Raw genomic sequence first — 15,984 nt, 5'->3', positions numbered from 1 at the left:
TGTGGGAAGTGGGGGAAGCTACTGAAATCTGGCTGAAAGCCAAGCAAGTGACATTGTTGCCTCTCAACTCCTCCCCACATACAGCTACAAAAAAAAACATGGGTTGCCCCACCCTGGGAATTGCATAAGGCTCCACCCCTTAGAACGTAACATGGGTGCTGAGACAAAAAAAGATGGCCCAAAGAAAGGAACCAAGCTCTAAAAATAAAACTAAGTGATGAAGAGATAGGCAACCTATCAGATGCACAGTTCAAAACACTGGTAATCAGGATGCTCACAGAAATGGTTGAGTATGATCAAAAATAAAGGAAGAAGGGAAGGCTATGAAAAGTGAAATAAAGGAAAAAGTATAGGAAACCAACTGTGATGGGAAGGAAACCAGGACTCAAATCAATGGTTTTGAGCAGAAGGAAGACAGAAACATTCAACCAGAACAGAATGAAGAAGAATTTAAAACATAAGGAAAGGCTTAGAAAACTCCAGGAAATCTTTAAGCATTCCAACATCTGAATCATAGGGGTGCCAGAAGGAGAAGAGGAAGAGCAAGAAATCAAAAACTTATTTGAAAAAATAATGAAAAACTTCCCCAATCTGGAAAATAAAATAGACTTCCAGGAAGTCCAGGAAGCCCAGAGGACCCAACAAAGCACACACCAAGGCACATCATAATTACATTAGCCAAGATTAAAAAGAAGGAGAGAATCTTAAAAGCAGCAAGAGAAACAGAGAGAGTAACCTACAAAGGAGTTCCCATAAGACTATCAGCTGATTTCTCAGAAGAAATCTTTCAGGCAAGAAGGGGCTGGAAAGAAGTATTCCAAGTCATGAAAGGCAAGGACCTACATCCAAGAATACTCTATCCAGCAAAGCTAACATTTAGAATAGAAGGGCAGATAAAGTGTTCCCCAGATGAAATCAAGCTAAAGGAGTTCATCATCACCAAGCCCTTGTTATATGAAATGTTAAAAGGACTTATCGAAGAAAAAGATGATAAAAAATATGAACAGTAAAATGACAACAAACAACTATCAACAACTGAACCTAAAACAATAACAAAAACAAACTAAGCAAACAAGTAGAACAAGAACAGAATCACAGAAATGGAGATCATATGGAGGGTTATTAGCAGAGAAGGGGAGGGGGAATGGGGAAAGGTACAGGGAATAAGAAGCATAAATGGTAGGTACAAAATAGACAGGGGGAGGTTAAGAACAGTATGGGAAATGGAGAAGCCAAAGAACTTATATGTACGACCCATGGGCATCAGGGGGGATGCTTGTGGGGATTGCAGGGAGGGGAAGAAAAAAGAGGAAAAAAAATGGGACAACTGTAATAGCACAATCAAGAAGAGATATTAAAAAATGACTATCACTATATCCTGGAAATCTTATAATGGACACACAATGAAATATTTCTTGAAATAAAAGCTACAAAGGGTTTCTTATATTTTCCTGCCAATATTTCAAGTTACCATGCAATATATCATTATTTGATGTAACACCATACTTTTAATAATTAATGATTAAAGATAAAATAAGATACAAGATGGCTGTAGAGTAGCTAGAAACTCCGTCCACTGCTCTCAGACCCAGACCAGTCTTACAGCTAAACCACAGAGCAATCAAACTGAAAATCCAACTGAGAGTGACAGCGTATGTCAATATATGAAGACAAATGTGTGGGGTATGTGCATGAGTGGGCAAGGGTCTGTCCTATAAGGCTCTCAGAAGTGGGCAGCCAGGGATCTCCTAGCGGAGCAGCAGCAGCTGCCACTAGCTAACCTAGCCCTTTTTGCTGTGTAGATTTGGGGCAGCAGCTCTTTTGAGGAACCTGAGATATCCCCCACAGGAAGAAGCCTCCAGAATGCCTGCACCTCAGTGCCCGGAGTTGTGTCCCACCCTGGAAGCACCAGGCATCCTGCCACCACCAGGATCCAGGAACTGGGGACTATGGTACTTACAAGGGAAGGGGCTCTCACCTCCCTGACCCCGGGTGCCATGGGAACCACGAACAGGGCAGACTCTGACTAAGGAGGTTGTGGTTGGCTCAGGAACCATGAGCTCCAGGCATGGAAAGAGACAACTAGAGTGGTGCTGCCTGCAGAAACAGCATGGCAGAAGCAGGCCTTCCCGAGACCGAAAATCACTGGAAGGAACAAGAGCACTCTGCCACTGCCTATGTTATAGGATCACTGCAGAGTCCTTCATAGCACCATCTGGGATAGATCCAAAAAGAAACTTTATCTAAAGCTGTCAGAGGTTCTGGCAGGCAGAGGGAAGCCCTGACTGAGAAAGACTTTGTGCTTTGGGGGTAAGGAGGAGTACGTGGAGAACAGGGCCAACAGGGCTCAGTGCTGCAGTGAAGGGGCCACACAGAAAGTCTTTTATAAGAGGAGCTGAGACAAGACTAGAGACTTGGCAGGGACCTTGAAATGGAACGTACACAGGACAGGAGCTGAATGCCTGAGATTCATAGCAGCCAGGCAGGACCCATCACAGGTAGGAATGCCCAACCCCCACCTACAGGATTACACGCTCTGAAGATCAGTGAGACCAGATTCAGGAGTCCCCTCCTGAGCACAAATCCACAAGGGAAACCTAAAAGTTCTGGGAGAGCCCTTTCTACCAGACATTACAAGCAACACTGTTCCTCAGGCCCTGACCCACTGAAACCAGAAAAGCAGACAGATTAGAGACAAGCATAACAAGGGGTGGTCAGGGCCCTGCCCACCCTCTGTGCCTAAACAGAACTGATGTCTGCACCAAGCAGAAAAGAGCTGCCCCTTTTACACAGATTGGCCCCTAATAGGAAATGGACAGCTTAATCACCAGACCAAATCATGTGGCAAGGGAGCAGGACAAAATTCCCATCATCTTCCCTGAAAACGGAAAAGTACCCCCTCAGGGGTGACCCAAGGTTCCCACCCTCTTGATCACGCCAAAGGCCCCCTCTGGAGACAGGTGGAGAAGATACTGGCAGTTCTCTCCAGTAATTAAACAAACCACGCCTGGGCCCTGGGCTGATAGAAAACCAGCAGGGCAGAACAGTGAGGTCCAGCCAAATCAGAAGGAGATAGCCACAGACGAGACCATTTGTAGTCTCAAATAGGCTGCCTAGGGTCAGACTAAATCACCATCTGACATTACCAGAGCCAGATCAAGAAAGAGAAGACAGTGGTAAACACTGGAGTCTACTGAGACAAATTCCACTGTGGACTTCATTATATGCATTATTTTCTCTCCCACATAGCTTTTTAGCGTTCATTAATTTTCCTTCATTTGTGCCTATTATTTCACCAGTTTTTCTACTTTAGTTTATTTCAAATCTCATATTTCATTCCTCCCTTCCCTTATTCTATTTTACCTTCTTCCTTCTTCTTCTTATTTTTGTTTTAAATTTTATTTGTTCTATGGCTACAACTTGTTTCTATTCTGTACTCATATGTTTTCTGCCCCCACCAGCCTCTCAAAACCATTTTTCTTGACATTTGTCATCTCATATTTTTCCCTATTCTTAAAATACCCTTATTCTCCCTCCACCTTTATCAATCTTTGCTTGTTGCTTGTTGATATGATGGTTGTTTCATTCCTTCAATTTTATATCTAGATCCTCACTATTTCTGTATTTCAATCTAAATTTTACTGTTCCCCTCTCCTACTCTATTTTGTCTTCTTCCTGCTCTTTGTTCTTTCACTTTAAATTTTAATTTCTCCACATCTTAGCCAGATTTTCAATCCTCATTCTTAGTATTTCTTCTCCCTTTATCCTCTCAAAATCATTTGCCTTTCCCCTAGACCACAGGTGTCAAATTCATTTTCATTGGGGGCCACATCAGCCTCATGGTTGCTTTCAAAGGGCCAAAATAATGTTAGGACTATATAAATGTAACCACTCCTTACCTGTTAAGGAGTTGAAACTACATTCAGCCCTTTGAAGGCAACCACAAGGCTGATGTAGCCCCAGTGAAAATGAGTTTGACACCCCTGCTCTAGACATCTCTTAAGTTTTCTTACTTTTTACCTTCTTATTCCCATTCCATCTATATTAATCTTTGCTCATTTGTCATTGATATTACAATGGCAGATCTTTTCCTCCAATTTGGTTCTACTTTTTTCACTATATTTTAAAAAACTTTTTTTCAGATGTCATACTATACTCTTCCTTTTTCTTCTTTCCTCCCTTTATTATTTAAAATGTAAATTTTATTTTCCTTCTTTCTTTGATGCAGACACCAGTCCACAGTGTCCACAGCATTATGTATGAGATATGAGATAAATTCACACAGACTATCGAGTCCTGTGGAGGAAAAGAGATGGCACAGCAACTCTCTTAAGAGGAGAATGCCCAGATCCTTCCCTTCACAGGTTTTTTATTGGCTTCTAAATTGCACAGGAATACAGGTAAAGTTCATTAATCACTGTCAGGCAGTAAGGATCAAACAGTAGATAATATACAAAGAACTATGAGGGTTTATTCTGAGTCAGGGTCTATCAGCTAAAAGGCTACAAAACTTTGGGAAACAAACTCATTTCCTGCTTGGATCTTTATCATTTAATTGAGAGCATTCTTATTGAAGCAGGTTTCACAGGAGTTTATGTATTCTTTCTCAGGCCTGATCACCCGGGGAAACCCACCCTTTTCAGCACAGGGCTGCACTGCCCTGTGTCACTGTTTCAGGACTAAGTCAGGCAGGGGAAGTAAAACAGCCAAGAGATTAGGAGACTTCTTGAAGACATAATGAGGACTCAGGCTTTGTCAAAGCTTAGGGGTGAGGGTCTATCACCCACTTTCTCCATAGCCCCCCAAGTCCTTCCCTGGGGCCTCCATGTGATCATGCCTGTCTTAGGTCATTCCCCTCTTGGGGAATCTTATCCATCATTGGTTAACTGAACAAGCATTGGGGACCAGTTATGAAATAAAAGGAGCAGAAGTAGCACTCCTGCCAGGGAGATAAGCTTTGTCTCAGTGGCTTATGGTCCAAAGGTTGCTCACTCAGCCTTAGTAATGGAGGGGTTACAGCTCCTGAAATGAGGCAGGGTGGCTCCCAACATTTCTTCACCTTGTTTCTATTCCCTCCTCTTACTATTTCTTCTCCCTCTACCATCTTAAAATCATTTTTCTTTCAGTTAGTCATCTCGTATTTAATTCTTTTGTTATAATAGTCTTAATGTCTTTACACCTTTATTAATATTTGCTCATTTGGTGTTGATAGTGTGATTTGGGTGGGGGGTTATTTTTGTGGGTAAGATTGTTTCCTGGGTCATATGGTTTTGTTCTAGCAGCACTTGTACACCACATACAAGCTGTGGTGGGCAGTGTGACTCTCAGTCAGCCATCAGAGGGAAGGACACACCAAAGAATGACCCAAAAACAACCAAAATGCAATTACAACTAGAGAAGCCATCTAAACAGCATAAAGGGCATGCCAAGAGCATACAGCTAAGAAGATCAAGGAGACTTCCACATTGAGTAACACAGGTCTCCTACCATGGGTCACACCATGAAGACAAGGAGTCAGAGAAGATCTATCTAATACAAGAAATAAACAGGAAGAGTCACCTAAAATGGGGTGACAAAGAAAAAAATCCCCAAATGAAAGGAAAAGAGGAATACCCAGAAACAGTGCTAAGTGAAATTGAAGCAAGCCAACTCTCAGACATTGAATTCAAAATAATAGCTATAGAATGCTCAAAGAGCTCAGTGACAACTAAAAGGAACTCAGAAACCTATGAGAAACTTTCTGGGAATGACATCAGCATTAAAAAGGACATACAAACTATTAGAACCAAGAGGAAATCAAGAATACACTATCTGAAATGAAGAATACATTAGAAGGAATTAAAAGCAGGCTAGATGAAGCAGAGGACTGAACAAGTGGGCTGGAGGACAAGACATACACAAACTCACAGAGGAACAAAACAAAAACGTATGCAAAAAGAATGAAGAGGGTTTTGGAAAGCTGCAGGACAATATGAAATGTAATAATGTTGATATCACAAGGATACCAGAAAGAAAAGAAGAGGAGCAAGGGATAGAAAACCTGTTTGAAAAAATGACAGAAAACTTCCCAAACTTGATGAGGAAAAAATTCATGCAAGTTCTGGAAGCACAGTTTTGGTTCATCCCTATCAAGATGAACCAAAGGAAGCCCAATTAAGGATATATCATTATTAAAATGGCTACTTTTAAAGACAGAGAGAGAATCTTAAAGGCAGCAAGGGAGATACAGGAAGTAACATACAAGGGGACTCAGATAAAGCTATCAGCTGATTTCTCAACACAACTGTTAAAAGCCAGAAGGCAATGGCAAGAAGTATTCCAAGTAATGAAAAGCAAAGGCCTGCAACCAAGATAACTGTACCTAGAAATTTTCTCACTTAAAATGAAAAGTGAAATAGGGAGTTTCCCAGACCAAGAAGAAAAGACTCAGAGAACATATCTCAACCAAACCACCATTGCAAGAGAAGCTAAAGGGATTGCTTTAACAAGATGAAGGGAGGAAGGAAGAAAGAGAGGAGGGAGCACAGGTACAAAGAGGAAAAAAGGCAATGAATAAGTACCTATCGATAATAACCTTAAATGTAAGTGGATTAAATGCTCCAATAAAAAGACAGAGGGTAGTTGAATGGATAAGAAAATATAATGCACACATATGCTGCCTACAAGAGACCCATCATAGGACAAAAGGCCTACACAGACTGAGAGTGAAGGGCTGGAAACAAATATTCCAAGCAAATGGACAGGAAAAAAAAAAAAAAACCAGGATAGCAATACTCATTTCAGACATAATTGATGTCAAGACAAAGACCGTAAAAAGACAGAGAAGGACACTTCATAACGCTCAAGGGAAGAAACCATCAAGGAAACATAAACATTATAAATATATAGGCACCCAACAGAGGAGCACTCAAGTATATAAGGAAAACCTTGGAGGACTTCAAAAAGATATCGACAGCAACACACTTATACTAAGGGATTGTAACACTTCACTGCCAAAAATGGGTAGATCTTCCAAACAAAATATGCACAAGGGTATTTTGGCATTGAACAATATCCTACATCAAACAGACTCAACTGCTATATATAGACACTCTCATACCAAAGAAGAAAGATACAAAATTTTTTCAAATGGACACGAAACATTGTCACAGACAGACCACATGATAGGACACAACAAGCCTCAACACATTCAAAAGAGCTGAATTCATATCAAGCATTTTCTCATATGACAAGTGTTTGAATCTAGAAACCAACATCAAGTAAAACACTCAAAAACATTCAAATTCATATAGTATGCTATTCAATAATGAATGGGTTAATGACAAGATCAAGGAAGAAATCAAAAAGTTTCTAGACACAAATGAAAATGAACACACAACAGTCTAAAATTTATGGAACACAGCAAGGCTGTCCTGAGAGGGAAGTTCATAGTAATACAGGCCTACCTAAAAATAATAGGAACATTTCAAATAAACATCCTAACTGTACATCTACAAGAACTGGAGGAAGAACAAGAAATAAAACACAGAGTGAGTAGAAGGAAGGAAATAACCAAGATCAGAGCAGAATTAAATGACATAGAGACTAAAAGAACAATCCAGAGGGTTAATAAATTCAGGAGCTCTCTCTTTGAAAAATCGACTACCCTTTAAGTAGACATATCTAGAAAAAAAAGAGAGAGGACCCAAATAAACACAATCAGAAATGAAAGAGGAGAGATTAGAAGATACCATATAAATACAAAGGGTTGTAAGAAATTACTACAAACAACTGTGTACAAAGAAATTTGAAAACCTGGGTGAAATGAGCAAATTTCTAGAAAAGCACCATTTTCCAAAACTGAATGAAGAAGAAACAGAAAACCTGAAGACACCAATTACAGCTGGTGAAATTGAAGCAGTAATCAAAAACTCCCAGCACACTAATCCAAGGACTGGACAGTTTCACGGGAGAATTTTACAAAATATTTAAGGGAGAGCTAACCCCTAGCCTTCACAGTCTATTCCAAAAAATCCAAGAAGAGGGAAGACTCCCAGACTCTTTTCACGATGCCATCATCATCCTAATCCCAAAACCAAATAAAGACACCAAAAAGGAAAGAAAACTACAAGCCAATATCACTAATGAACCTAGATGCTAAAATCCCCCCCCCCCCAAAATATTGGCAAAACTTATCCAGGAATACATGAAGAACATCATACACCATGATCAAGTGGAATTCATCCCAGGGATGCATAGATGGTACAACATTCTCAGATCAATAAATGTAATACATCCTATACACAAAATGAAAGAAAACAACCCCATGATCTTATGAATAGACACAGAAAAAACATTTTATATACTCCAGCACCCATTTATGATAAAAGCACTCAACAAGCCCTGGCTGGTGTAGCTCAGTGGATTGAGCATAGGCTTGTGAACCAGAGTCATCAGTTCAATTCCCAGTCAGGGCTTGTGCCTGAGTTGCTGGGCAGGTCCTCAGTAGGGGATGCATGAGAAGCAACCACACACTGATGCTTCTCTCCCTCTCTTTCTCTCTCCTGTTTCTTCTCTCTAAAAATTAAATAAATAAAATCTTTAAAAAAATACTCAGCAAAGTAGGAATAGAGGGAGAATATTTCAATATAATAAAGGCTATATATGAGAAACCGACAACCAATATCATACTCAATGGGCAAAAGCTAAAAGCTTTCCCCTAAAGATCAGGAACAAGACAAGTGTTCAGTTCTCACCACTTTTATTCAGCATAACATAAGAAATTCTAGCCCAAGTGATCAGACAAGAAAAAGAAACAAAAGGTATTCAAATTGGAAAGGAGGAAGCAAAACTCATTGTTTGCAGATGACATGAGAGTGTACAAAGAAAACCCATAAATTCCACCAGAAAACTACTGAACATAATAAGTGAATTGGGCAAAACAGTGGAGTACAAAATCAATGTTCAGAAATCGAGGGCATTTTTGTACACCAACAGTAAAATTACAGAAACAGAAACTAGGATAAAAATCCCATTTGATATAGCAATGAGAAAAATAAAGTATTTAGAAATAAACTTAAACAAGGAAGTAAAAGATCTCTACTCAAAAAAAAAAAAAACTAAGAACACTGAAAAGTAAATTAAGGAATATACAAATAAATGGAAGCATATTCCATGTTCATGGATTGGAAGAATTAGCATCATTAAAATGTGCATACTCCCCAAAACAATATATAGATCCAATGCAATACCTATTAAAATACCAATGAGGGGGTGAAGGGTTAGCGGAAGTGTGGTTCTTTCTTTTCTGCGCTAGGCCCTAGTGGCTGCTGTCGAAATGGGCAAGTTTATGAAACCCGGGAAGGTGGTGCTGGTCCTGGCTGGATGCTACTCTGGATGCAAAGCGGTCATCGTGAAGAACATCGACGATGGCACGTCAGACCTCCCCTACAGCCACGCTCTGGTGGCTGGCATTGACCGCTATCCCCGCAAAGTGACAGCTGCCATGGGCAAGAAGAAAATTGCCAAGAGGTCTAAGATCAAGTCTTTTGTGAAAGTGTATAACTACAATCACCTCATGCCCACAAGGTACTCTGTGGATATCCCCCTGGACAAAACTGTCGTCAACAAGGACATCTTCAGGGACCCTGCTCTGAAACGCAAGGCCCGACGGGAGGCCAAGGTCAAGTTCGAAGAGAGGTACGAGACCGGCAAGAACAAATGGTTCTTCCAGAAGCTGCGGTTTTAGATCGTTTTTTGTTTCAGTCATTAAAAATCCAAAAAAAAAAAAAAATATCAATGGCATATTTCACAGATCTAGAACAAATATTTCAAAAATTTATATGGAACCAAAAATGACCCTCAATAGCCTTAGCAATCTTGAGAAAGGAGAACAAGGTGGAAGGGATCAAAGTACCTGATATCAAACTATACTACAAAGTCATGGTAATCAAAACAGTCTGGTACTGGCATAAGAACAGGCATATAGATCAATGGACAGAATAGAGACCCCAGAAATAAACTCATGTCTCTATGGTTAACTAGTATTTGACAAAGAGGGCACAAGCATACAATGGCATAAAAATAGCCTCTTCTATAAATGGAGTTGGGAGATCTGGAAAGGTACATGAGAAAAAATGAAACTTGACCACCAACATACACCATACACTAAATAAATTGAAAATGGATAAAAGATTTAAGTATAACTCAGGATATCATAAAAGTCCCAGAGGAAAACATAGGCAGTAAAATTTCATATATCCCACACAGCATTACTTTTGCTGATATTTCTCCAATGGACATAAAGGAACAAATAAACAAATGGGATCTCATCAAAATAAAAAGCTTCTGCAGGTATAAGGAAAACATCATTAAAATGAAAAGGAAACCAATCATATGGGAAAACATATTTGCCAATGGCACCCTGGACAAGGGTTTGGTCTCCAAAATATATAAAAAACTCATGCAACTCTATGCCAAACAAACAATCCAATTAAAAAAAAAGTGCAAAAGACCTGAATAGACATTTCTCCAAGCAGGATAAACAGAGGGCCCAGAGACAATGAAAGCATGCTCAGCATCACTAGCCATCAGAGAGATGCAAGTTAAAACCACAATGAGATACCACCTCACATTGGTCACAAGGGCCATCATTAACAAATCAATAAACAAGTGGTGGTGAGGATATGGAGAAATGGGAAATCTAGTGCACTGTTGGTGGGAATGCAGACTGGTGAAGCCACTGTGGAAAACACTATGGAATTTTATAAAAAAAAAATGGGACTGCCTTTCTTGACCCAGCATATTTACTGCTGGGATTATACCCTAAGAATCCTGAAACACCAATTCGAAAGAACCTATGCACCTCTATGTTCATAGCACTGTTATTTAAAATAGTCAAGTGCTGGAAACAGCCTAAATGCCTATCAATAAATGAGCAGATCAAATTACTCTGGTACATTTACACAATGGAATATTACACAGCAGAAAGAAAGGAATTTCTACCCTTTGCAACAGCATGGATGGAAGTAGGGGATAAAATACTAAATGAATTAAGCCAGGCAGTAAAAGACAATACCACATGATCTCACCTACAAGAGGATGCTAATGAACAAAATACAAATAGAACCAGAGGCATGGAAACAAGGAACAGACTGACAATAACCAAAGTTGAGTGTGGAGGGGGATAAGGGTGGCAAGAAGCGGAAGGGACTAGTCAAGGAATATGTATGAATGACTCATGTACTTGGACAAGACAGTGGGGATTGACTGTGGGTGCAGAGTGACTGTGGGAGCAGAGGGAAGGCTGAGCAGAGGAGAGCAAAGGGGAAAAAATTGGGACAACTCTAGTATAACAACAAAATATTTAATAAAAAAAGAGAAAGTTCATTAAAATTCTAAGAATTAAATATAATAAAAAATAACATCAGTGTTACTGTTAATGCTTGAGAGACACAATAGTTTATTTGTAGGAGAATAAAAAATATGGAAATTTTTCAAATAAAAAATACAGAAAAAAAGTGATATAAAATAATCTCCCTGAATGATGAGATAAAATGGACATGGCCTAAGTAACTTGGGAAAATGGTATTTTAACATGATACTGTTAGGCTAAAGACAAAAAGAACTGACTTACAGCCAAGATGCAGGCATGGTAGATACACTGTGCTTCTTCACAAAACCAAAAGAAGGATAACAACAAAATTAAAAACAAACAACAACAACAACAAAAAACAACCAGGACTACCAGAAAATCGAACTGTACAGAAGTCTGACAACTAAGGAGTTAAAGAAGAAACATTCATCCAGACCAGTACAAGGGGTGGAGATGGGCAGACAGGGGCAGAGAGTACTCTCAGCAAGGTGGCAGCTGGTGGACCAGGGTGGGCAAAGTGGTGGCTGGTGGAGCAGGAAGTCCCACATTTGCATGCAGAGAAACTGGGAGAACAACTGAGGAGAGAGACCACACAACCCAGGGTTCTAGCGAAGGGAAATAAAGCCTCAAAACTTCGGCCTGAAAAAAACCTGTGGGGGTTCAGGTGGTAGAAGAAAGTCCCAGCCTCAATGGAGAATCCCTTGGAGAGACCCACAGGGTCCTAGAACATGCACAAACCCACCCACCAGGAAATCAGCACCAGAAGGGCCCAATTTGCTTGTGTATAGTGGCAAAAGTGACTGAAAACCAGCATAGAGCTAAACAAGTCACATTGTTCTTTCTTGGACTCCTCCCCCACATACAACAACACAACACAGTGACTAGAGATGTTCAGCCCTGGCCAATACCTAAGGATCTGCCCCTTACTATGGAACAAGTGCACCAAGACAAAAAAAAAATGGCCCAAAAGAAAGAACAGATCAAAGCTCCAGAAAAAAAAATACAACTAAATGACAAGAGATAGCCAACCATCAAATGCACAGTTCAAAACACTGGTAATCAGGATACTCACAGAAATGGTTGAGTGTGGTTGCAAAATAGAGGAAAAAGTAAAGGTTATGCAGAGTGAAATAAAGGAAAATATAGAGAGAACCAATAGTGACAGGAAGGAAACTGGGACACAAATCAGCAGTTTGGAATAGAAGGAAGAAATAAACATTCAACCAGGACAGAATGAAGAAAGAAGAATTCAAATAAATGAGGAGAGGCTTAGGAACCTCCAGGACAACTTCAAACATTCCAACAGCCAAGTCAAAGTGGTGCCAGAAGAGGAAGAACAAGAAATGAAAACTTAATTGAAAAAATGATGAGGGAGAATTTCCCCAATTTGGCAAAGAAATAGACTTCCAGGAAGTCCAGGAAGCTCAGTGAGTCCCAAAGAAGTTGGACCTAAGGAAGCACACACCAAGGCAGATCATAATTACATTAGCCAAGATTAAAGAGAAGGAATCTTAAAAGCAGCAAGAGAAACAAAGAGAGTAACCTACAAAGGAGTTCCCATAAGACTATCAGCTGATTTCTCAGAAGAAACCTTTCAAGCAAGAAAGGGGCTGGAAAGAAGTATTCAAAGTCATGAAAGGCAAGGACCTAGATTACTCTATCCAGAAAAGCTATCATTTAGAAAGGACAGGCAGATAGAGTGCTTCCCAGATAAGGTCAATTTAAAGGAGTTCATCATCACCAATGCCTTATTAGATGAAATGTTAAAGGGACTTATCTAAGAAAAGGAAGAAGATAAAAAATATGTACAATAAAATGACAAGAAACTCACAACTATCAACAACAGAACCTTAAAAAAAAAAACAAAAACAAAAATGAACTAAGCAAACAACTAGAATAGGAGCAGAATCACAGAAATGGAGATCACATGGAGGGTTATCAGCAGAGAAGGGGAGGGAGGAGTGGGGGAAAAGGTACAGGGAATAAGCAGCATAAATTGTAGGTAGAAAATAAATAGGGGGAGCTTAGGAACAGTATGGGAAATGTAGAAGCCAAAGAACTTACATGTAATGACCCATGGACATGAACTAAGGGTAAGGGGGAATGTGAATGGGGGGTGTATGCAGGTAGGAGGGGAATAAAGGGGGAGAAATGGGACAACTGTAATAACATAATCAATAAAATATATTTTAAAATTTTTTAAATACAAAAGAACTGTATATAAACATAGTACTCTATTTGGTAAAAATGTTTCTTAAGGGAATAGGAGTTAATAATTCTGAAACTTGTATAAATGTATCATCAGGTTCAACAAATAAGTTGTAGATCAGGTTTCTCCAAGTGAGAGAAAGAATATATAAATAAGAAGGGGGAAAGGCTGGAATGAACCCTGTGGTGCTGGATTACAGTTGGAAATATTAGTAAGAACTCATTTGTTTTAATATTTATGCAGATACCTAAATACCCTTTGTAACAGCATGGATGGATCTGGAGAGCATTATGCTAAGTGAAATAAGCCAGATTATGCTAAGTAAAATAAGCCATATGATCTCACCAAAAAGTGTAACCTAATCAACAAAATAAACAAGTGAGAAAAACAGACCCAAAGACATGGAAATACAGAACCAATTGGCAGTGACCAGAGGGGAGGGAGATGGGGATAACAGGGGAAAGAAGGGGAAGGATCAATTCCAGGAACCTGTATAAAGGACCAATGGACAAAGACAACAGGGTAGGGGAAGACTGAATGTTGGGGCGGGGGGTAGGGTAGGGGAGAGTAGTGGGGGGAAAGTGAGGACAACTGCAACTTAACAACAATAAAAAAAATTGGGAGATATACCTAAGAACCAAAGGGTCCCAGCCTAACACCACATCCCATGCCCAGGGTTTCAATGCCAGGATAAGAAGTCTCCATAACTTCTGGCTGTAAAAATATGCAGGGATTGATGCTGTGGAAGACAGAAACTGCTATACTCCAAGATAGATCCTCCTAAAGAGCCCACACAGTCTTAATCAGACTCACTCCCTCTAAGCTCCAGTGAGGGGGCAGCAGATGAAAAGATACCAGAGACATATGGGGAGGAACTGAACTATCCAGCAACAGGGTGAGAGCTGGGGTTGGGGGGATCTTTCTGCCAGAAAAAGTGCCTGCAAAGGCCACTGTTGCTTTTCTGAGCCCTCCCCCAACAAAGCCATAGAGCCAGAGGGCAACATATCTGAGACGCCATCAACCTGTTTGCTCCACACTGGTGATTCCCTGAGGATCTGGACCACCCAATGTTTGAGCTCACCCTAGCTTCTTTCCATATGAATGGCTTGTCTTTGCTCATGTTTCAGACTTTCCTAATTTATCTCAAGCAAGCAGCATCAGGCTTCAGCCAGCCCAGAAACTCACCAAGGTGACCCAGGCCTAGCACTAGCAGCAACCAGCCTTGGTTCACAGCTTGGCTTTGCTTGGGCACCTCCAAACCAGCACGTGTAGCAGCCATCTGCAGATTGTTTTGTAGCTTGTGTTGTGTGACCCCAGAGAGAACACTGGTGGTGGATGAATTTGGTTGTGCCAACAGCAATCAAAGCTCAACTAAAACAAGACAGTATACACAGCTACACAGTGATTGCACCAGCTTGGGTAATAGGGGATGCTGTGCCACTGGACCATGCAGGACACCTACCAAGATTGAGAGACTTAATACCTTTACCTAATACATATAAACAAACATAGGGAGGCTACCAAAATGAGGAGATAAAGGCACAGCCCAAATGAAAGAACAGAACAAAACTCCAGGAAAAGAATTAAACAAAATGAAAGAAGCAACTTCCTAGATGCAGAATTCAAAACACTGATTATAAGCATGCTCAGTGAATTTAGTGCAATGTTCAACAGCATAAAAAGGGGATGGAATCCATAAAAAAGAAAGTCAGAAATGAAGGATATAGTAATAATTAAAATGAAGAACAATTTATAGGTAACCAACAGTAGAGTGGATGAAAGAGACAATCATATCAGCAATTTGAAATATAAGGAAGCACAAAACACCTGATCAGAACAGCAAAAAGAAAAAGGAATCTGAAAGAATAAGCATAGATAAGGAGGCTCTGGGACCACTTGAAATGTACCAACATTCACATGATAGGGGTGCTAGAAAGAGAAGGGAAAGAGCATAAATTTCAAAACCTATTTTAAAAAATATTTACAGGAAACATCCTTAACTAGGTGAATGAAATAAACATAAAGGCCCAGAAAGTGTAGAGAACCCCAAACAGGATGAGCCCAAAGAGGCCCATACCAAGACACATCATAATTAAAATGTCAAGGCTTAAAGACAAAGAGAGGGTCTTAAAAGCAGCAAGAGAAAAGCAGTTAGTTACCTACAAGGGAGCTCCCATAAGACTTCCAGCTGATTTCTCAAAAGAAACTCTGTAGGCCAGAAGGAATTGGCAAGAAATATTTAAAGTGATGGAAAGCAAGGACCTACAACCAAGATTACTCTACCCAGAAAAGCTTCCCAGAATTGAAGGACAGATAATGAGCTTCCCAGACAAGAAACAATTAAAGGAGATCATCATCACCAAACCAGTATTATATGAAATATTAAAAAGTAATTTTTACAAAAAAGGGAAGAAAATATCAA

At 40.0% G+C, this 15,984-nt stretch overlaps 2 protein-coding genes across 2 annotated transcripts in view; one reads left to right on the top strand and one right to left on the bottom strand.

Moving 5' to 3' along the window:
- Positions 1–15,984, bottom strand: part of LOC114508265 (tRNA-uridine aminocarboxypropyltransferase 2) — a 124,945-nt gene that overhangs the window by 23,379 nt on the left and 85,582 nt on the right. The window lies entirely within an intron of this gene.
- Positions 9,255–9,757, top strand: LOC114508281 (60S ribosomal protein L27-like). Its single transcript, XM_036021405.1, has one exon. The coding sequence runs from the start codon at positions 9,317–9,319 to the stop codon at positions 9,725–9,727; it is 411 nt and encodes a 136-aa protein (XP_035877298.1). The 5' UTR covers positions 9,255–9,316; the 3' UTR covers positions 9,728–9,757.

This window comes from Phyllostomus discolor, chromosome 3, assembly GCF_004126475.2.
Source record: "Phyllostomus discolor isolate MPI-MPIP mPhyDis1 chromosome 3, mPhyDis1.pri.v3, whole genome shotgun sequence".
Taxonomy (NCBI): Eukaryota; Metazoa; Chordata; class Mammalia; order Chiroptera; family Phyllostomidae; genus Phyllostomus; species Phyllostomus discolor.
Note: the sequence above shows the minus strand (reverse complement) of the source record. Positions and strands in the feature narration are given on the sequence as shown.

Bases quoted from the DNA above. Each gene is read 5' to 3' on its own strand.
- LOC114508281 (XM_036021405.1), top strand. From the start codon at position 9,317: ATGGGCAAGTTTATGAAACCCGGGAAGGTGGTGCTGGTCCTGGCTGGA.